The sequence below is a fragment of the Salvelinus fontinalis genome, chromosome 5, assembly GCF_029448725.1.
Source record: "Salvelinus fontinalis isolate EN_2023a chromosome 5, ASM2944872v1, whole genome shotgun sequence".
Classification (NCBI taxonomy): Eukaryota; Metazoa; Chordata; class Actinopteri; order Salmoniformes; family Salmonidae; genus Salvelinus; species Salvelinus fontinalis.
In genome coordinates, this window is record NC_074669.1 from 17,618,148 (window position 1) to 17,641,635 (window position 23,488).

The 23,488-nt window shown below is 43.2% G+C and overlaps 1 protein-coding gene across 3 annotated transcripts in view; it reads left to right on the forward strand.

The window, feature by feature from the left end:
• Positions 1 to 23,488, forward strand: part of LOC129855243 (glypican-5-like) — a 149,761-nt gene that overhangs the window by 2,354 nt on the left and 123,919 nt on the right. For all 3 annotated transcript variants that reach the window (XM_055922675.1, XM_055922676.1, XM_055922677.1), the window contains exon 2: positions 407 to 568. In XM_055922675.1, coding sequence (XP_055778650.1) covers positions 407 to 568 — 162 coding nt within the window. The remainder of the gene's footprint in view (positions 1 to 406; positions 569 to 23,488) is intronic.

Sequence of the window (23,488 nt, forward strand, 5' to 3'; positions counted from 1 at the left end):
GGAGATTTTGTATCTGGACTTTGATTCAGCTACGTCCAGCCAGGCGGATAACCAAAGTCTATTTCTGAAGCTCTTTCTCACTCTCATTCCTGGCTCCACTATCCCAGCTTGGTGTATTAGTTTCATATGGGAGATAAAGCAGTATAATCACCCTGGACCTCATCCAAATGAGATTGTAGCAGAGGAAGCTTTGCTAACTCAAAGGGAACTTGAATACAGGGGATATATGAATACAGGGTATATATGAGAAGTGTAGAGAAACAATGTCTTTGAACCATTTATTTACTCAACTATTTGAGTAAGAATTACTATTCACATTTGGTCAAAGCTTCCAACACACTTAATTTATGTTTTTCACATTTGAGGTCTGTGTCATGCTCAGGTTTGCTTTCCTCTTCTTTCCCAGATGGCGAGCTGCAGATCTGCAAGCACTCAGGCCCGTCGTGTTGCACACGCAAGATGGAGGACAGTTACCAGGCAGCAGTGCGCAGAGAGACTCTCCAGAATATCCGTTCCTACAGCTTTGAGCTCAAGTACCTCATCGTGGGCCACGCCTCTGCCTTCCAGGGTAAGGATAGGGCCAGGATGGAGGGATAAGGGAGATAGATATGTGGGACAGGAGAATGAGATGATAGGACAGATTCACTGTGTAAAGCCTAGGGACCACATTGGCCCTCTACGCCCCTCAGTGAGGGGTGAATTCTGAAGTCCATGAACAATGTTTCATGTCATTTGTCAGTGTGACTGCCACTTGGTTTGGTTTTATTACATCTTTTGATTTACTTAAAAATCAGTCTCACCTCATTGAATGCAATGGGCTCTGAACCGACACGCAGCCAAAAGTATTTTGTTCTGATAAAGGCAAAAATGTTACATTATTATGGCTGCAGGTAGCCTAGTGGTTGGAGTGTTGGGCCAGTAACCAAACGGTTGATGGATCGAATCCCTGAGCTGACAAGGTAAAAATCTGTCGTTCTGCCCCTGAACAAGGCAGCTAACCCACTGTTCCCCGGTAAGCCGTCATTGTAAATAAGAATTTGTTCTTAACTGACTTGCCTAGTTAAATAAAAATAACAAGTAAATTACACTCAGTAGTAACACGATATTTGACCATCATATCACATGAGAAAAAACTACGTTATTTTGTTGAGAGAATCCGAGAACCACTTCAGTGGTATTGGATATTGGCTTTGTACTGTTCAATATTGGCTTTTAAAGCAAACATTTAGTCAGGCCTCACATTAAGCAAATAATCTCATAGAGAAAGAGAACTTGACCTCTGCTCTATCTCTTTGTCTCTCTTTCTCGATGTCTGCCTACGCTTCGCTCTCTCTCTCGCTCTCTCTCTTTCACTCGCTCTCTCTCTCTCCCATTTAGAGTAGAGAATTCACAGTATGTCTTGTTTTGAACCAATGAATGAAAGGGAGTGAAAAATGTTTACATTCACTGAGTATCCCTGGAGATGTGTTACCATTTGAAATCAATCTGTCTCTAACGAGGTGTCTTGAATGGGAGTGAAGAATAGTGGGTTTGTCCTGCTCTGCTTTTCACAGGGAGAGTGGCTGGTCCCTGGCTTCTCAGAAAGGGAGGCTTTCTTGGGGTTTTATCCCTGCTGAAAAGAGACAGATGATGTAAGTGAGTGATGTGGACAGTGTCCTCTGAGCAGGCTCGGTCCTGGCCGATATGCCGCCCTAGACAAGACAAAACAAATTGCTGGCCCCCTCCTATCCCTGCAAAGTACAATAGTAGCCTAGGTCAGTGTTGGCCTGCAATGCACTATCCATGTGGTAGCCTACCGTTTGTAAAACAGGCAGTTGCATTGGCTTTATAGGCCTGATAACTGAAAAAAAGAATTAAGACAAAAATAATTGGCTATTCAAGCTCTGAATACCAGCTACCGTGTCTTAAATAAATTTAAATACATTTGCCAAAATGATACAATTACACCTGTCTTTTCAAAAATATTTCACCAGGGAGCCTGACTTAACCAAAGAGGGTTATTAGCTTCTTGAAAAAAAATACATTGCGCATTGTTTAAAATCACAAGAGTGAAGTAATATGCCTTTTTGGGAAGTCCACAATTTGGTCAGCGCGCTTGACAATAGGCCTAGCTGATTCTTGAGTTGAGGCTGTCGGTGAAAAGCATCTAAAATACGTGTGAAGAAAATGTGTCTTGAATATAATAAGAAGGGGAGGGGTGGGTGGTGAGGATATAGGCACATCTCTCTCCAGAATACACTCAGCTCTCCAGTATGCGCTCAGCTGTCTCCCGACAATTCTTGCACATGAATTGTTTCATTTGTGTGAATTGTTTGTCCTTTGAGTGTGTATTTTTATCAATTCCCCCATTACATACGGTATGTCACCAGTAGTAAATTTACCGTTAATCCCTGCCATTTGGTTTCATTCATTTCTGTTAATGCATGTATTAATTACAGTCATTTACCGTTCTCATTCTCGGAGTGGAAACATTGTTTGCATAGTTCACAACCTACTACACTTGTGAGAAACAAGTTTTATTTTATTTCATACCATCATTTACAAGTTTTGTAATTTTTTCGATTGTCTTTTGTTTGGAGCCCTTCATGTGAGCAATGAGCATGTGTCTGCCCACTGGGGACAAACTGGTTGAATCGTTTCAACGTCATTTGTCAACGTATTGTGACGTGCAATCTAGGTGGAAAATACATTGGATTTGAAAAAGTTATCAAAGTAAACTGTTGTTTTGAGGGTGAAATTTCAACAACAGGATTATGTCATCATGGTAGCCAAATTTGAACATAGACAAACTTTGTATAAAATATGTTGAATTTGTACCTTTAAAGCAATGTCAGATTTTCAATGTTATATCTACTATCAGAAAATAATTATAGACTGGGCAGCACCTCCTACTGGAGAATTGATCTGTCTACAGCTACCCCTTGGTCTCCCATCCAAGGTTTTTAACTATGATATTTGTCACTGACTATTACCTATGTGTAATCGTGAGAATGATTGTTGAGAGATCTCCACATAAAAATTAAATAGATTCACTGCTGCTATCAAAGTCATTCTGAACGGTAGGTTTAACAGAGCAAATGAAATTTAACCATACTTTATCAATCATCAATGATGCTATGTAGGCCTATTTAGTGTAGCATTTGCAAAGTCATCAACAGCAATTGTTTGAATTCAAACCAGAATTCAACAAAAAAATAAACAATACAATAGGCCTAGGATTTCAAGCTCTGGTTGATTGCAGATTTGATATTTAGTGACATTGAATTGTGTTTGGTTGTCAACACAACCAAATATAGACATTTAAAGTAGATGTATCTTCTGCTTGGATAGTTCCGTCTGTGCTAGAGGTCGTCTCGGGTCCAAAAAGTTGAACCCGTTCCAAAATGGACCCTACCCAAATTGTTTTAAGAATTGCTTTAAGATGGTCATACCATGGATCATTTAGATATTTGAATTTGAGGACTGCTTTATGTATAAAAATAATAATATTTAAATGGAAAAAAGACAAGGAATACAGTTTTGAAGTGTCTGTCCTATATCTAGGAAATATAAGAAAGCGACCGCACTTGAAGAAACTTTCAAAGTTCTTGAAATTTTCCGCATTGACTGACATTCATGTCTTAAAGTAATGATGGACAGTTGTTTCTCTTTGCTTATTTGAGCTGTTCTTGCCATCATATGGACTTGGTCTTTTACGAAATGTATACCACCCATAACTTGTCACAACACAACTGATTGGCTCAAATGCATTAAGCTCAAATGCACAAATGTACTTTTAACAAGATACACCTGTTAATTTAAATGCATTCCAGGTGACTACCTCATGACGATGGTTGAGAGAATGCCAAGAGTATGCAAAGCTGTCATCAAGGCAAAGAGTGGTTAGTTTGAAGAATATAAACATAAAATAGATTTTGGTTACTGCATGATTCCATATGTGTTATTTCACAGTGTTGACATCTTCACTATTATTCTACAATGTAGAAAATAGTAAAAATAAAGAAAACCCTTTGAATGAGTAGGTGTGTCCAAACTTTTGACTGGTACTGTATATTTAACCCCTTATTTTTGTTGGCTCAAAACTGCCTGAATACTTCCATTAATTTGTATGGGTTACCTTCAGACGAGTCCTGTGACACTTGTGGGGGTCGTAGAGCAAAATGTTTGTAGGCCAAATTGTTCGGACACTACAGACGTTTTTGTGAGAAGACCGCTTTTCGGGATATCTCCTGGTCTGACAAACAATGCTTTTTTTTTTTATAACTTTTTTTTTTAGGGGTGGATCAGCTTAATATTGCGGGAAGAATGTTGCTTCCAATGTAATTGTCTGCATCATTTCCAATCCCCCATATTTTTTGGGGTAAATATATATATCCATACACGTATGCATACATATACACATATATACATACACATACCTATATAGACACAGATACTTTTTAAAAGAATATACCTTTATTATTATTCCCCGCAAACCCTACCACCGATCCCCCAATTGGAGTAAACTGATAAACATTTCTGTTTTTACCTTTTTACTCCAATACCGATCCCCCAATTGGAGTAAACTGATAAACATTTCTGTTTTTACCAATTTATACATCTTATACACATTTTACAGACACAGTCTACTTTATAATAGTTCTCTCTTGTTTGTTCTTAGTCCTTCCTCAATTTCTTTTACAGACTCTGTCAGGGAGAGGCTGAAATGTCAGTGAAGACACTTGCCAGTTGGTCCACGCATGCTTTGAGTACATGTCCTGGTAATCCGTCTGGCCCCGCGGCTTTGTGAATGTTGACCTGTTTAAAGGTCTTAATCACATCAGCTACCGAGAGCGTTATCACACCGTCATCCAGAACAGCTGGTGCTCTTGTGCATGCTTAAGTGTTGCTTGGCTTGAAGCGAGCATAAAAGGCATTTAGCTCATCTGGTAGGCTCGTGTCACTGGGCAGCTCGCATCCGGGTTTCCCTTTGAGGTCCGTAATAGTTTTCATTCCATGCCACATCCGACGAGCGTCAGAGCCGGTGTAGTAGGATTCAATCTTAATCCTGTACTGAAGCTTTACTTGTTTGATGGTTTGTCTGAGGGCATAGCGGGATTTCTTATAAGTGTCCGGATTAGTGTCCCACTCCTTGAAAGCGGCAGCTTGAGCCTTTAGCTCGATGCGGATTTTGCCTGTAATCCATAGCTTCTGGTTGAGATATGTACATACGGTCACTGTGGGGACTACATCGTCGATGTAGTTATTGATGAAATTGATGACTGAGGTGGTATACTCCTCATTTACATTTACATTTACATTTAAGTCATTTAGCAGACGCTCTTATCCAGAGCGACTTACAAATTGGTGCATTCACCTTATGACATCCAGTGGAACAGCCACTTTACAATAGTGCATATAGATCTTTTAAGGGGGGGGGGGGGGGGTCAGAAGGATTGCTTTATCCTATCCTAGGTATTCCTTAAAGAGCTGGGGTTTCAGGTGTCTCCGGAAGGTGGTGATTGACTCCGCTGTCCTGGCGTCGTGAGGGAGTTTGTTCCACCATTGGGGTGCCAGAGCAGCGGACAGTTTTGACTGGGCTGGGCGGGAACTGTACTTCCTCAGTGGTAGGGAGGCGAGCAGGCCAGAGGTGGATGAACGCAGTGCCCTTGTTTGGGTGTAGGGCCTGATCAGAGCCTGAAGGTACTGAGGTGCCGTTCCCCTCACAGCTCCGTAGGCAAGCACCATGGTCTTGTAGCGGATGCGAGCTTCAACTGGAAGCCAGTGGAGAGAGCGGAGGAGCGGGGTGACGTGAGAGAACTTGGGAAGGTTGAACACCAGACGGGCTGCGGCGATCTGGATGAGTTGTAGGGGTTTAATGGCACAGGCAGGGAACCCAGCCAACAGCGAGTTGCAGTAATCCAGACGGGAGATGACAAGTGCCTGGATTAGGACCTGCGCCGCTTCCTGTGTGAGGCAGGGTCGTACTCTGCGGATGTTGTAGAGCATGAACCTACAGGAACGGGCCACCGCCTTGATGTTAGTTGAGAACGACAGGGTGTTGTCCAGGATCACGCCAAGGTTCTTAGCGCTCTGGGAGGAGGACACAATGGAGTTGTCAACCGTGATGGCGAGATCATGGAACGGGCAGTCCTTCCCCGGGAGGAAGAGCAGCTCCGTCTTGCCGAGGTTCAGCTTGAGGTGGTGATCCGTCATCCACACTGATATGTCTGCCAGACATGCAGAGATGCGATTCACCACCTGGTCATCAGAAGGGGGAAAGGAGAAGATTAATTGTGTGTCATCTGCATAGCAATGATAGGAGAGACCATGTGAGGTTATGACAGAGCCAAGTGACTTGGTGTATAGCGAGAATAGGAGAGGGCCTAGAACAGAGCCCTGGGGGACACCAGTGGTGAGAGCACGTGGTGAGGAGACAGATTCTCGCCACGCCACCTGGTAGGAGCGACCTGTCAGGTAGGACGCAATCCAAGCGTGGGCCGCGCCGGAGATGCCCAACTCGGAGAGGGTGGAGAGGAGGATCTGATGGTTCACAGTATCGAAGGCAGCCGATAGGTCTAGAAGGATGAGAGCAGAGGAGAGAGAGTTAGCTTTAGCAGTGCGGAGCGCCTCCGTGATACAGAGAAGAGCAGTCTCAGTTGAATGACTAGTCTTGAAACCTGACTGATTTGGATCAAGAAGGTCATTCTGAGAGAGATAGCAGGAGAGCTGGCCAAGGACGGCACGTTCAAGAGTTTTGGAGAGAAAAGAAAGAAGGGATACTGGTCTGTAGTTGTTGACATCGGAGGGATCGAGTGTAGGTTTTTTCAGAAGGGGTGCAACTCTCGCTCTCTTGAAGACGGAAGGGACGTAGCCAGTGGTCAAGGATGAGTTGATGAGCGAGGTGAGGTAAGGGAGAAGGTCTCCGGAAATGGTCTGGAGAAGAGAGGAGGGGATAGGGTCAAGCGGGCAGGTTGTTGGGCGGCCGGCCGTCACAAGACGCGAGATTTCATCTGGAGAGAGAGGGGAGAAAGAGGTCAGAGCACAGGGTAGGGCAGTGTGAGCAGAACCAGCGGTGTCGTTTGACTTAGCAAACGAGGATCGGATGTCGTCGACCTTCTTTTCAAAATGGTTGACGAAGTCATCTGCAGAGAGGGAGGAGGGGGGGAGGGGGAGGAGGATTCAGGAGGGAGGAGAAGGTGGCAAAGAGCTTCCTAGGGTTAGAGGCAGATGCTTGGAATTTAGAGTGGTAGAAAGTGGCTTTAGCAGCAGAGACAGAAGAGGAAAATGTAGAGAGCAGGGAGTGAAAGGATGCCAGGTCCGCAGGGAGGCGAGTTTTCCTCCATTTCCGCTCGGCTGCCCGGAGCCCTGTTCTGTGAGCTCGCAATGAGTCGTCGAGCCACGGAGCGGGAGGGGAGGACCGAGCCGGCCTGGAGGATAGGGGACATAGAGAGTCAAAGGATGCAGAAAGAGAGGAGAGGAGGGTTGAGGAGGCAGAATCAGGAGATAGGTTGGAGAAGGTTTGAGCAGAGGGAAGAGATGATAGGATGGAAGAGGAGAGAGTAGCGGGGGAGAGAGAGCGAAGGTTGGGACGGCGCGATACCATCCGAGTAGGGGCAGTGTGGGAAATGTTGGATGAGAGCGAGAGGGAAAAGGATACAAGGTAGTGGTCGGAGACTTGGAGGGGAGTTGCAATGAGGTTAGTGGAAGAACAGCATCTAGTAAAGATGAGGTCAAGCGTATTGCCTGCCTTGTGAGTAGGGGGGGAAGGTGAGAGGGTGAGGTCAAAAGAGGAGAGGAGTGGAAAGAAGGAGGCAGAGAGGAATGAGTCAAAGGTAGACGTGGGGAGGTTGAAGTCACCCAGAACTGTGAGAGGTGAGCCGTCCTCAGGAAAGGAGCTTATCAAGGCATCAAGCTCATTGATGAACTCTCCGAGGGAACCTAGAGGGCGATAAATGATAAGGATGTTAAGCTTGAAAGGGCTGGTAACTGTGACAGCATGGAATTCAAAGGAGGTGATAGACAGATGGGTAAGGGGAGAAAGAGAGAATGACCACTTGGGAGAGATGAGGATCCCGGTGCCACCACCCCGCTGACCAGAAGCTCTCGGGGTGTGCGAGAACACGTGGGCAGACGAAGAGAGAGCAGTAGGAGTAGCAGTGTTATCTGTGGTGATCCATGTTTCCGTCAGTGCCAAGAAGTCGAGGGACTGGAGGGAAGCATAGGCTGAGATGAACTCTGCCTTGTTGGCCGCAGATCGGCAGTTCCAGAGGCTACCGGAGACCTGGAACTCCACGTGGGTCGTGCGCGCTGGGACCACCAGGTTAGGGTGGCCGCGGCCACGCGGTGTGAAGCGTTTGTATGGTCTGTGCAGAGAGGAGAGGACAGGGATAGACAGACACATAGTTGACAGGCTACAGAAGAGGCTACGCTAATGCAAAGGAGATTGGAATGACAAGTGGACTACACGTCTCGAATGTTCAGAAAGTTAAGCTTACGTTGCAAAAATCTTATTTACTAAAATTATTAAAATGATACAGTACTGCTGAAGTAGGCTGGCTAGCAGTGGCTGCGTTGTTGGCTTTGTTTGAAAGTGTAGCTGGCTAGGTAACCTCGATAGCTGGCTAGGTAACCTCGGTAACTGGCCAGATAATTAGTCTAAAACTACACAATTGTCTTAGATACAAGGACAGCAAAGACAACTATGTAGCTAGCTAACACTAGCTAGCTAACACTACACTATTCAAATCGTTCCGTTGTAATGTAATAGTTTCTACAGTGCTGCTATTCGGTAGAAGTTGGCTAGCTAGCAGTGTTAGCAGTGTTGACTAGCAGTATTGACTAGGTAGGTGAATGGCAGCGCGGCGTACGAAAATAGCCGGCTAGCTAACCGAAAATTACTCTAGACTCCACAGTTATCTTAGATACAAGGACAGCAAAGACAACTATGTAGCTAGCTAACACTACACTAATCAAGTCGTTCCGTTGTTCCGTTGAATGTAATAGATTCTACAGTGCTGCTATTCGGTGGCTAGCTGGCTAGCTTGCAGTGTTGATTACGTTACGTTACGTTAAAAGGACGAAAATAGCTGGCTAGCTAACCTAGAAAATCGCTCTAAATTACACAATTATCTTTGATACAAAGACGGCTATGTAGCTAGCTAAGATCAAACAAATCAAACCGTTGTACTGTAATGAAATGAAGTGAAATGTGATACTACCTGTGGAGCGAAGCGGAATGCGACCGGGTTGTTGAATGCGGAAGTGCGATTCATTGCCATTGGATGAATCCTGGAACATATTCCAGTCTGTGCTAGCAAAACAGTCCTGATCTGACCACCTATCTGAATTGACCGAGTCACTGGTACTTCCTGCTTCAGTTTTTGCTTGTAAGCAGGAATCAGGACTATAAAATTATGGTCAGATTTTACAAATGGAGAGCATGGGGAGAGCTTTGTATGCATCTCTGTGTGTGGAGTAAAGGTGGTCTAGAGTTTTTTTCCCCCCCTGGTTGCACATGTGACATGCTGGTAAAAATTTGGTAAAACTGATTTAAGTTTGCCTGCATTAAAGTCCCCGGCCACTAGGAGTGCCGCTTCTGGATTAGCATTTTCTGGTTTGCTTATGGCCTTATAGAGTTGGTAGAGTGCGGTGTTAGTGCCAGCTTCGGTCTGTGGTGGTAAATAGACGGCTACGAATAATATAGATGAGAACTCTCTTGGTAGATAGTGTGGTCTACAGCTTGTCATAAGGTACTCTACCTCAGGCGAGCAATACCTTGAGACTTCTTTAATATTAGACATTGCGCATCACCTGTTATAGACAATAGACACACCCCCACCCCTCGTCTTACCAGACGTAGCTTCTCTGTTCTGCCGGTGCATGGAAAATCCCACCAGCTCTATATTATCCATGTCATCGTTCAGCCACGACTTGGTGAAACATAAGATATTACAGTTTTTAATGTCCCGTTGGTAGGATCATCTTAATTGTAGGTCATACATTTTATTTTCAAATGATTGCACAATAGCCAATAGAACGGATGACAGTGGGAGTTTACTTGATCGCCTACGGATTCTCAGACAGCAGCCCGACCTGCGTCCCCTTTTCTTCCGTCTTTTCTTCACGCAAATGACGGGGATTTGGGCCTGTTTCCGGGAAATGAGTATATCCTTCTCGTCGGACTTGTTAAGGGAAAAAGCTTCTTCCAGTATGAGGGGAGTTATCTCTGTTCTGATGTCCAGAAGAGACGGTAGCAGCAACATTATGTACAAAATAAGTTAAAAAACAAGTTACAAACAACGCTAAAAAACTGACAAAATAGCACAGTTGGTTAGGAGCATGTAAAACGTCAGCGTCCTCTTCGGCGAAGAGTGATTGGTTGAAAGAAATTGATAAGAAGAAGATTGTGGCAGCTGTACTGTTAGATTTCAGTGCAGCCTTTGATATTATTGACCATAACCTGTTGAGAAAACTTGTGTTATGGCCTTTCAACCTCTGCCATATCGTGGATTCAAAGCTATCTATCTAAAATAACTCAAAAGGCTTTTTTTAATGGAAGCTTCTCTAATGTCAAACATGTGAAGTGTGGTGTACCGCAGGGCAGCTTTCAAGCCCTCTACTCTTTTCTATTTTTACCAGTGACCTGCCACTGGCATTAAACAAAGCATGTGTGTCCATATATGTTGGTGATTCAACCATATACCTATCAGCAACCACAGCTTATGAAGTCACTGAAAGCCATAACACATAGTTGTTGGAAGTTTTGGAATGGGTGGCCAGTAATAAACTGGTCCTGAACATATCTAAAACTAAGAGCATTGTATTTGGTACAAATCATTACCTACATTTTAGAACTCAGCTGAATCTGGTAATGAATGGTGTGGCTGTTGAACAAATTGAAGAGACTAAATTACTTGGTGTTACCTTCGATTGTAAACTGTCATGGTCAAAACATATAGATTCAATGGTTGTAAAGATGAGGAGAGGTCTGTCCGTAATAAAGAGATTCTCAGATTTTTTTGACACCACACTCCAAAAGCAGGTTCTGCAGGCTCTAGTTTTATCTTATCTTGATTATTTTCCAGTCATATGGTCAAGTGCTGCAAAGAAATACGAAGTTAAGCTGCAGCTGGCCCAGAACAGAGCGGCACGTCTTGCTCTTCATTGTAATCAGAGGGATAATATTAATAGTATGCATGCCAGTCTCTCTCTGCGTCACTTCTTGTATTTCTAAGAAACATATTTTGGGGGGAAATTCCAAATTGTTAGCATAGTCAACTTACACACAGCACTGACACACACACTTACCCCACCAGACATGCCACTAGGGGTCTTTCCACAGTCCCCAGGTCCAGAACAAATTCAAGGAAATGTACAGTATCATGAGTCATGAGTGCATGGAACTCCCTTCCATCTTATATAGTGCAAGTGAACAGCAAACCTGGTTTCAAAAAACAAATAAAGCAACAACTCATGGCACAAAGCCTCGCCCCCATGTGACCTACTTGTTGTGTGTATGTACTGACATGTATGCGTAACTGATAGATACACACACACACTACATGTTCATGTTTTTAAATGTATGTAAATTGTAAAGCATTTTGTCCGTAATGTCTTTTTTAGTATGTGTCGGAACCCAGTAAGACTAACTGTCGCCATTAACGTCGGCTATTGGGGATCCTAATAAATCAAATCAAATGCCCTTATGTTTGGGACACCGTTGCTAGGATATGTCCACATAAGGAGAAAGAGGCGGAGAGTCCTGATTCAGTGCCCCTGAATTTGAAAAGAGAGTATCGCACCCCTTCCCATCACCCCTCTGCTCCCACACCCACCCCTCTGTCTGTGGCTCACACAGGTTTAAGATCTCCAGCTTCCGTCCACAAAAACTATATCACATTTACAGTTCTGCCCTTCCCACGTCCCATGTGCTGCGCTGTGTGTGTCTCTGTGTGTGTGTGTGTGTGTGTGTCTGTGTGTATGTGTGTGTGTGTGTATGTGTGTGTGTGTGTGTGTGTGTGTGTGTGTGTGTGTGTGTGTGTGTGTGTGTGTGTGTGTGTGTGTGTGTGTGTGTGTGTGTGTGTGTGTGTGTGTGTGTGTGTGTGTGTGTGTGTGTGTGTGTGAATGATCAGAGTATGTATGTTCCTGCGTTGGTATGCCACTCTGTCTCTGTAACTCTATACTGGTAGTTGCAGCGCGGCTTAAACTTCACAATAGGTTCTTGTGGAACTGAATTGCACACATAATTGAACCTGAGGTGGTTGAGGACGAGTCCTTTCTGAAATGTGACTACAGTTGTAGGTTGTAGTCTGTCTGTGTAAAGGGCATTCCCACACACAGGAATGTCTTAACCAGCCCTCTTGTTGGAAATCAGAATGCAGATAGAGCATGGTCAAAATATTTATCATAGTACATTTCCAATCCTGTTTTTGTGTGTCTACAAATCAGGTGGCAAACATAACCACCATTTCACAACCTTTAAACTATCATATGTCTGTGATGATCAGAGTATTTTGTCTTGAATTTAGGATGATGTGAGTAACACCTCTGTTCCTACCTCTGTCTCCAGTTTGCCTCATATCCAGGTGTCCCGGTGTCAGAGTATGGGGTGTGGCCGTGAGTCCATGCTGGTCACGCTGGGATAAATTTGGCCCCGGAAGCTGTAGACAGCCTGTTCTGCCTGGTCCCACTCAGCTCCAAGGTTACATCAGCCAGCAGTAGACAGATTAGAGTGAGAGGCCCTGCAGAGCAACTCGGCAGTGCCCTTGCTACACCCTGGAACCATGTTCCATAACCTCTATTTCAGTTGTAGGATGTGTACTCATCCCATTGAACCACATCATTCAAAGTTGGGTTGTTGAGATGTTGGAAATGGAAAAAACAACCAATCAAATTCACAACAAGGTCTGGGTTTTGAATGGCCAGTTGTACAGTACTATAGTACAGTGGTCAGTCAGGTTATGTCTATGAGCTGTACATTGTAAAAGGCCAGGGTTAATTCGTGTCCCTGCTGGTCTTCCTCTGTATGTATGTTTTCATTAGGTTCTCATCTCAGTCCTCAGCCTGCAGCTGCTGTCCACCTCTGCATTTTCCCACAATTTGAGCAAATACCTCCTATCAACCAGGGATACATTACAGCCCACTAAACCTGGGCTATGCTCATGGACTGTGACCTCTCACAGTGGCTGGCTGTGTGCATGGAGAATTAGCCTAAACCAGCGGTCACAAACCTTTTCTGAGTCAAGATCACTTTCTGAGTCAATAAGGAAGCTGAGCTCTATCGCTCAGATTTGTTAAAAACATGACTTAAAAAACGTAAGCCTATGCAACATAAACCAATTAAAAACAGTTCTGTATCAATGAGGTTTGTGCAGTAGGCTATACATCTTAGAAGGGAGTGCAAGTCTCTTTAAGTTATTTCTATTGACGGTAGAAAAGGAGTATTCACTGAACTCTAGTAGTTGTATGTTTTCCAAGATATGATACTCCTTTGTGTTGCTCAATCAGCTGTCTTGTTGTGTGCATCATTAAGAAAGGATGTATTGGCACTGTTCTGTCATTGGAGGCTCAGATGGCTCAGTGGCCCCTGTCCCTGAGATGTAAATACTTGGACATTCACACATTCCTAAAAGCTGTTGACTTCCTCTGAACAGAAGGACCCAGGACCCAGGGTTTCCATTAATAACCTCATCATCACACAGAAATGGCTGTGTGGCTCCCGCTGTGATGATGTGTGTGGATGTTCGTGGGTATATGCAATATGCGTCTTTGTTTAATAGATTGCACATATGGGTTTTTCTATAAATAATGGGGCCAATGTGTGACATTGGCATCAACATTTAAAAATGGTTTGAAATGAAAATAAAAAAGATTTGTATGCAGTTCCACATGTGTACTTAGAGGAATATATGCAAATTGGCTGATAACTCCACCTATACAACAACATGGGCCTAGGACTATACATCATTTATGCAGGTTTCATACAGACATTGGCAAGTCAAATTCAAGGACTTTTTCAAGCACTTCATTGTAATTCATTGACAGCTGATCATTAGGAAACCCTTTTGCAATTATGTTAGCAGAGATGAAAACTGTTGTGGGTGTGGGTTCGATTACAGGCTCAAAATGGCGAGAAACAAAGAACTTTCTTCTGAAGGCTAATTGAAATCATTTGAGGCAATTGGAGGTGTACCTGTGGATGTATTTCATGGCTTACTTTCAAACTCAGTGCCTCTTTGCTTGACATCATGGGAAAATCAAAAGAAATCAGCCAAGACCCCAGAAAAAAAATGTATAGACCTCCACAAGTCTGGTTCATCCTTGGGAGCAATTTATAAACGCCTGAAAGTACCACGTTCATCTGTACCAAACAATAGTACGCAAGTATAAACACCATGGGATCACGCAGCCGTCATACTGCTCAGGAAGGAGATGCGTTCTGTCTCCTAGAGATGAACGTACTTTGGTGCGAAAAGTGCAAATCAATCCCAGAACAACAGCAAAGGACCTTGTGAAGATGCTGGAGGAAACAGGTACAAAAAGATCTATATCCACAGTTAAACGAGTCCTATATCGACATAACCTGAAAGGCCGCTCCGCAATGAAGAAGCCACTGCTCCAAAACTGCCATAAAAAAGCCAGACTACGGTTTGCAGCTGCACATGGGGAGAAAGATCTTACTTTTTTGGAGAAATGTCCTCTGGTCTGATGAAGCAAAAATAGAACTGTGTGGCCATAATGACCATCGTTATGTTTGGAGGAAAAAGGGGGATGCTTGCAAGCCGAAGAACACCATCCCAACCGTGAAGCATGGGGGTGGCAGCATCATGTTGTGGGGGTGCTTTGCTGCAGGAGGGACTGGTGCACTTCACAAAATAGATGGCATCATGAGGATGGATAATTGTGTGGATATATTGAAGCAACATCTCAAGACATCAGTCAAGAAGTTAAAGCGTGGTCGCAAATGAGTCTTCCAAATGGACAATGACCCCAAGCATACTTCCAAAGTTGTGGAAAAATGGCTTAAGGACAACAAAGGCAAGGTATTGGAGTGGCCATCACAAAGCCCTGACTTCAATCCTACAGAATATTTGTGGGCAGAACTGAAAAACTGAAAAAGCGTGGGCCTACAAACCTGACTCAGTTACACCAGCTCTGTCAGGAGAAATGGGCCAAAATTCACCCGACTTATTGTGGGAGGCTACCCGAAATGTTTGACCCAAGTTAAACAATTTAAAGGCAATGCTACCAAATATGAATTGAGTGTTGGTAAACTTCTGACCCACTGGGAATGTGATGAAAGAAATTAAAGCTGAAATAAATCATTCTCTCTACTATCATTCTGACATTTCACATTCTTAAAATAAAGTGGTGATCCTAACTGACCTAAGACAGGGGATTTTTACTAGGATTAAATGTCAGGAATCGTGAACAACTGAGTTTAAATGTATTTGGATAAGCTGTTTGTAAACTTCCGACTTCAACTGTATATTTTGATTTGTTTAGCACTTTTTTTGGTAACTAAATCAAATCAAATCAAATTTTATTGGTCACATACACATGGTTAGCAGAATGCTTGTGTTTCTAGTTCCGACAGTGCAGTAATATCGAACAAGTAATCTAACAATTTCACAACAACTACCTTATGCACACAAGTGTAAAGGGATGAATAAGTATATGTAAATATAAATATATGGATGAGCGATGGCCGTGCGGCATAGGCAAGATGCAGTAGATGGTATAGAGTTTCAGTATATATACATGAGATGAGTAATGTAGGGTATGTAAACATTATATAAAGTGGCATTGTTTATAGTGACTAGTGATACATTTATAACATCCAATTATTAATTATTAAAGTGGCTAGAGATTTGAGTCTGTATGTTGGCAGCAGCCACTCAATGTTTAATAGTCTGATGGCCTTGAGATAGAAGCTATTTTTCAGTCTCTCGGTCCCTGCTTTGATGCACCTGTACTGACCTCGCCTTCTGGATGATAGCGGGGTGAACAGGCAGTGCCTCAGGTTGTTGTTGTCCTTGATGATCATTATGGCCTTCCTGTGACATCGGGTGGTGTAGGTGTCCTGGGGGGCAGGTAGTTTGCCCCCGGTGATTGGTTGTGCAGACCGAACTACCCTCTGGAGAACCTTACAGTTGTGGGTGGAGCAGTTGCCGTACCAGGCTGTGATACAGCCAGACAGGTTGCTCTCGATTGTGCATCTGTAAAAGTTTGTGAGTGTTTTTAGTGACAAGACAAATTTCTTCGGCCTCCTGAGGTTCAAGAGGCGCTGTTGCACGTTCTTCACAACGCTGTCTGTGTGGGTGGACCATTTCAGTTTGTCCGTGATGTGTACGCCGAGGAACTTAAAACTTTCCATCTCCTCCACTACTGTCCCGTCGATGTGGATAGGGCGGTGCTCCCTCTGCTGTTTCCTGAAGTCCACGATCATCTCCTTTGTTTTGTTGACGTTGAGTGTGAGGTTATTTTCCTAACACCACACTCCGAGGGCCCTCACCTCCTCCTTGTAGGCCGTCTCGTCGTTGTTGGTAATCAAGCCTACCACTGTAGTGTCGCCTGCAAACTTGATGATTGAGTTGGAGGCGTGCATGGCCATGCAGTCATGGGTGAACAAGGAGTACAGGAGAGGGCTGAGAACGCACCCTTGTGGGGCCCCAGTGTTGAGGATCAGTGGGGTGGAGATGTTGTTTCCTACCCTCACCACCTGGGGGTGGCCCGTCAGAAAGTCCAGGACCCAGTTGCACAGGGCTGGGTTGAGTCCCAGGGTATCCAGCTTAACGACCAGTTTGGAGGGTGCTATGGTGTTAAATGCTGAGCTGTATTCGATGAACAGCATTCTCACATCGGTTTTCCTCTTGTCCAGATGGGCTAGGGAAGTGTGCAGTACTACATGATTCCATATGTGTTATTTCATAGTTGTGATGTCTTCACTATTATTCTACAATGTAGAATAATAGTAAAAATAAGAACAACCTTTGAATTAGTAGGTGTGTCCAAACTGTTGACTGGTACTGTATGATAACACAAACTCATTACCTTGATGCTTTCTCTTTTAAATCTAATGACACCGTAAATCAAGCAGACAACAACAGATGATCAACATCAATTGCTAGGGATAACATCAACATCAATTTGCTAGGGATATTAGATCCATCATGGATCCAGACATAACTGTCTTCACTTGCGTAACGAATGAGAACAAAATATTCTGGACATTCCTTACGAATAGCTTTTTTCCAGTATTTGAGCTGTTGTTGCATCAAATGCGCTATCACAACAGCTGTTCATCACTTGACTGTCATTCAGAAAATTCCTTACTGCATCAGATGATGTGTGAAAATATCACAGCTTAATTAAACAGCTCAATACCAAATGCGCAAGTATTATGGATAATTATTGAATAACCACATTAATGACAGTATTGATTTAGTTTTTAAGTATCAAGGTAAGGTGAATCTTTCATTTTGCAATGGCATTATTTTGGGGGGGATTTGTGTGGCAATGAAAACTGTTTCCACCCCGTAGCACAGGGGTGCCGAACTAAATCAGGGCATGGGCCATATTGAAAAAACACAACAAATTCGTTGGCCAGACAAAGCCTATTGGCCAGACAAAGCCTATTGGCCAGACAAAGTCTATTATGTTTGTTTTTACTTTTTTGTTGTTGCATACAACTGCGATCAAACTGGCTATTATTTTATTTGAAAGAATATGCCCCTTCATAATGTCCAGTTACAGTATGTACATAGCAGTGTTATAGTACTCAAGACCACATTTTGAGTGTCTCGGTCATGTCTCGGTGTCGGATACATTTGTACACGGTCTTGACTAGGTCTTGGACAGTGAGAACTCATAATTTCTTTCTGAGACCAGCCGAGACCAGCGGAGTAAAACACGAATAATTATCAGCTTCCAGTAAGTAAGTGCATAAAACCTCTTCACCAGGCCAAACATACACACTCCTTGAAACATTAATACCTGAACAGTCTTTATATCTATTAAAGACATGTTTGCGCAGTGACGAACCTATTGGACCTAGGCCTTCAGTGTGTGACAGGTTGGTGGTGCTGAAAGGACAGCAACGGTAATACCAGCACACTCATGTAGGAGCAGTGGCGACCCGTCATTCAGGGCAGGTTTTGACCTCCACATTTCTTTCAAAAAAGGAAAGGGTTAACCTTTCCTAATCAACAACAACCGAAGAGATTAAATCAGAATGTCATTGAAAATAATAATTACAATTATTATTGTTATTTTATAAATCCTTAGCCCTTCTCTGAAAGCGTAGAAGTCCCTCATTGTTCCCCACTGTGTTCGGGTTAGTAATAATTAGTAGGGTGGCTCTATTTGCCTCCAGCATGCATTTTTTTCACCATTCTGAATGTCTAAAGAATCCATATGTTCTTCTGAATTATGAACACAGAAATACTGAACATTTTTCCTCTTATTATGGTGGCGATTTGACCAAATTACATTCATAGTCTTGAATTGGAGTGGCATTTTTCTGACCCCTTGTCCCCCTCTCGGTCTCGGTCTTGACTCTGTCTTGCCCCCCCCCCCCCCCTCTGGTCTTGTTCTTGACTCAGACTGGATTTGCTCCGGTCTTGGTCTTGAATGGTCTTGCTTTATGTGGTCTCGAACACAACACTGGTAGGATGCTGTACGTAGCATTTTAACATATTAAACCGAAAGAAGAGAGAAATAATGTTTGTTTTGCCTTTGCTGCTGTGCTTGTAGATGTGCATTATATGCTGCGACCCTAATCAACTTTTAAACTCCAAATAACAAAAACGTAGCTAGGCTGTTGTAACATTTAAATGTAAATTATATATATTTTTTGCATTGCAGCGATCACCATTGCGGTTGAACGCAGCATTGCTGTATGGTGCACTCAAAATGTATTGTAGTTGAGTAACCAGCCGAGACTACTGCTCAAATGTTGCTGTAATAGGCTATATGTTTTCTTTTCCATTGCTTTTAGTTGCAGGTTTAGCTTTTTGGTTATTCATTCATTGTCAAGCTTTAAAAACCGAAGCCAAACTGCAACATTTTAGTAGCCTAGCTAGGACTGTGGCATGTCTGTACACTTTCCCCCCGATGCGTGCTGTAAACGGGACACACGTAAGAAGCACAAATGACGTTGAATTCACCCATGCGAGCGCATCAGGCTGTAATTTCATTAAGTAGATGACTCATCTGTTGACTCTTTTATACTCGCTTGTGTGTCCTTTAGTAGTAATTTATACCCACGTGTGAATCCTGTATCGTATAACCTTTTGACAACCAAGATGACATTTTCTGTAGACTAGAGCAATGACCCATTGACACTGAAACTTGGCATGGGCATTTAACCTACAACATGTTTAAACTTTTGATCCGGTAGAAGATTTGGTCAGTACCATTAGTGATGATATGATAGGGCACTGGCTGGCTTGTGTGTGGGTCGGAGGAGGGGTGCGTGTGTGGCAATGCACAGCATGTTGGCAGTGCTTGCTGTGACTTGTAGTGCAGCGCATGGCGGGTGGTATGGAAGCGGGCCGAAATGAATTGACAACATTGCGCTGGCTAGATTGAAATGTGTCACGGACTGGAATTTGCCCGCAGGCAGTGGCGATTTTAGCATTTTAATCTTGGTGGGGCAAACAAAAAATATATAAAAAATTATACATGCCAGCAAAGCCACTACACAACACAACACTAAACAATGCACTATGACGGTGACAAACAGTGCCCAAAAACTGTTAGAGCCTACATAAAGCTGTCCCTACAGCAGTCCCAACACCTGGCTATCAGCGGAGCCTTGTCTGGCAGCGAAAGAGTTAATTCAGGCTCATTTACTGCCTTTAAAAAGAAAACATTGCTGGTATGGCTGACTTGTTTAAAGAAACGTGGTTTCTACTGACAATTGAGATGGACAAACTATGACATAAGGGAACGATGAGCGGATAAGAGGCAATCCGTAATTCCGATTAAGAGCGAGCATGGGCCATTCTTACAGTATTCTCCCTGTACACCAAGTCAGAACTGTAGGATAAATAATGAAAGCATATAAGCAGACAATGAAAGCTCTTACAATATTGAATGATTAACGTTACATTTCTCTAAAACAGGCTATAGGCTACATGTGCACCACCAAGTCAGAACATTAGGCGAAATTAAGAGGGAAAAGGGAACAAATTATTCGCACATGGGCTACTAACAGCTTACTACACAACATACACTTAGTATTACTTTCTTAGCTACAGTATACATATCTCCCTGGCATATTACATAATTTATGCAGCAGCATACAAGACATTTTTCGACTCACCTTGTGCTATTCTCACTTCCTTCCAAACCACTCATTGTTGAATTTGCGATTTCCAACTTGTTGTGTAATGTTTATGTCTGATGGCCGATGAGCACCGATACGTTATATCTATAATTTCTCTTCATTATTTATCTTCATATGACAAGGATTGAAAAGGATTTGCCAGGAGATTGTTGACTTGATTATTGATGATGAGTGCTAGCTAAGATTTTGAAAGTATGATGTTGACATGATCAGTCCAATCAAAGCTACTGTACATATAACGTGATTTGATGTCATTTTATCTGTGGTCAATGACCTTGAGCCTTCTTGGATGGGCACTTCTAATGTAACTCTATGGCAGCACTCAAAGAGCTAGAATTTTCAAGGTCTCCCCTTAGACTTTGCGATGACGTAGTTGCCCCATGAGTGACAGAACACTGAGCCAATCACGGCACAACGCTCCGTATTTTCTGCTGGCTTGTCCCACCACCACAGACAGCACTGAGATGGGCTGAAACACATGCATTTTGGAGCTGCCTTACTCAAGAAAACAAAAATGAGACCATGTTTGTATGCAGCTTTATTAACTCAATTATATATATATTTGTTTACATTGTTAGCAAACTGATATGTGACTCGTATTAATGCCAAAATAACATACAAAAGGGGCAAGCCTATTTTTTGCTAAATGATGGGTCGCCACTGCCAACAGGCCTTGTGTTTTGACATGTGCTATAGCATAAGGAGACACAAAATGTTACTTAGGTACACTACATTTCTGAGATCTCTATACAAAAAAACTGTCCCGACAGCTAGATCTAGGATTCTTAAAGGGTCAATTTCAATGTCTAGTTTAACTGATTCATGCTTAATATATGATTATAACGACAACTTACACTCCCATAAATGCAAGGACAGAAGAGTAATGTTTTATGTCTAACATGATTTTGCACAAATTCGTCAAGACTCCAACTATGAGAAATGGTTAAACATAAGTTTTAAATCAACTCTTGAATGCGATTGAATATAGCTACACTATATATACAAAAGTATGTAGACACCCTTTCAAATTAGTGGATTCGGCTATTTCAGCCACACCCGTTGCTGACAGGTGTATAAAATCGAGCACACAGCCATGCAATCTCCATATAAAACATTGGCAGTAGAATGACCTTACTAAAGAATGACTTTCTACGTTTCACCGTCATAGGATGCTACCTTTCTGTTTGTCAAATTTCTATCCTGCTCGAGCTGTGAAGTGAAACCATCTAGGAGCAACAACGGCTCAGCCGCGAAGTGGTAGGCCACACAAGCTCACAGAACAGGACTGCCGAGTGCAGAAGCACGTAACGCGTAAAAATCGTCTGTCCTCGGTTGCAACACTCACTTCCAAATTCCCAAATGCCTCTGGAAGCAATGCCAGCAAAATAACTGTTTGTCGGGAGCTTCATGAAATGGGTTTCCATGACGGAGCAGCCACATGGAGCCTAAGATCACCATACGCAATGCCAAGTGTCGGCTGGAGTGGTGTAAAGCTCGCCGCCATTGGACTCTGGAGCAGTGGAAATGCATTCTCTGGAGTGATGAGTCACGCTTTACCATCTGGCAGTTTGATGGACGAATCTGGGTTTGGCAGATGCCAGGACAACGCTACCTGCACGAATGCATAATGCCAACTGTAAAGTTTGGTGGAGGAGGAATAATGGTCTGGGGCTGTTTTTCATGGTTCGGGGTAAGCCCCTTAGTTCCAGTGAAGGGAAATGTTAACGCTACAGTATACAATTACATTCTAGATGTTTCTGTATAATCCAACTTTGTGGCAACAGTTGAGGGAGGCCCTTTCCTGTTTCAGCGCGACAATGCGTCCGCGCACAAAGCGAGGTCCCTACAGAAATGGTTTTTCGAGATCGGTGTGGATGAACTTGACTGACCTGCACAGAGCCCTGACCTCAACCCCATCGGACACCTTTGGGATGAATTGGAACGCCAACTGCGAGCCGGACCTAATCGCCCAACATCAGTGCCCGACCTCACTAATGCTCTTGTGGCTGAATGGAAGCATGTCCCTGCAACATCTAGTGGAAAGCCTTCCCAGAGGAGTGGACGCTGTTATAGCAGCAAAGGGGTGATGTTTGACGTGCAGGTGTCCACATAGTTTTGTATGTGTTTTCCGTGCTATATTTTAATGACATGATTTTTTTTGCAGATTCTTATCAGTGACTTATCAACAGCTGTATCAAATTTTCCAGCGTAGGGAATCCTCACTGGTATCCTAGTATATAGAAAGAGCCATATACAAGTGTGCAGATGCCTAATGTCTGAGTATGCTTCAGTAATGTGTCATTCTCTCAAATGAATATGTGTGTGGGAGGGTAAAAGTCCACCAGTGAATTTTGTTTTCTCTGTGGAGCTTTTGAACATTAAAAACCATTTTGCCTGGTTTCCCATCTGCAATCCAATTGCTCATTACTCAATGGGAAATATCTGGCAACCGCAACATCATAGAAGCTTTCAATGTGGTCATCCCGTTCCCCACAAGCTAACTCCATTAGTGGTAATATATTGCATTGACAATGTTTGCTGGTAGGCCTACTTCACCTATGTAATTTAATATGTTGAACTTGAGTACTTTGATTACACATTTGTGAATTCTAAGTAGTTGAATGACAGTGATGATGATGTCACCAAACGAACACTCCTTGCAGCTCCACCTGTTCGTCTCCCTCCTCCACCCCCTCACCCCCCCCCCCCCCTTTACTAAACCCCACATCTTGGGAAGACGGATTAGGGGTTAGGGGTTTGGGAGAGAGAGAGAGCAGAGACAGATTGTCCTAGAGGACATTGGTCATGAATTACCAAGACCTTATGTCATGCTGTCTTTATAAATGCATTACACACTTATGACCCATGGTTCAAGTAAGGTGTTACAGAGCATTATTACAGACACCTATTACTCAGCATGGGGTCCAGGAATAGTACCAGGGTTTCTCAATTTAAAGGAAAATTCTTCCTCAAAATTATCTGTTGATATTTGTTTCATTAGACCATTGTTGACATAGTCCCAAAAATGATTTGCTTGTCAGCAATCAAGTTTTCAAGATGTGTGACATTCAAAATAAAGAAATCATCCCGTATGATGTATTTAGTCAACAATGGACTAATTAAACAAATACCAAATATTGTTTTTGAGTGGAGTTT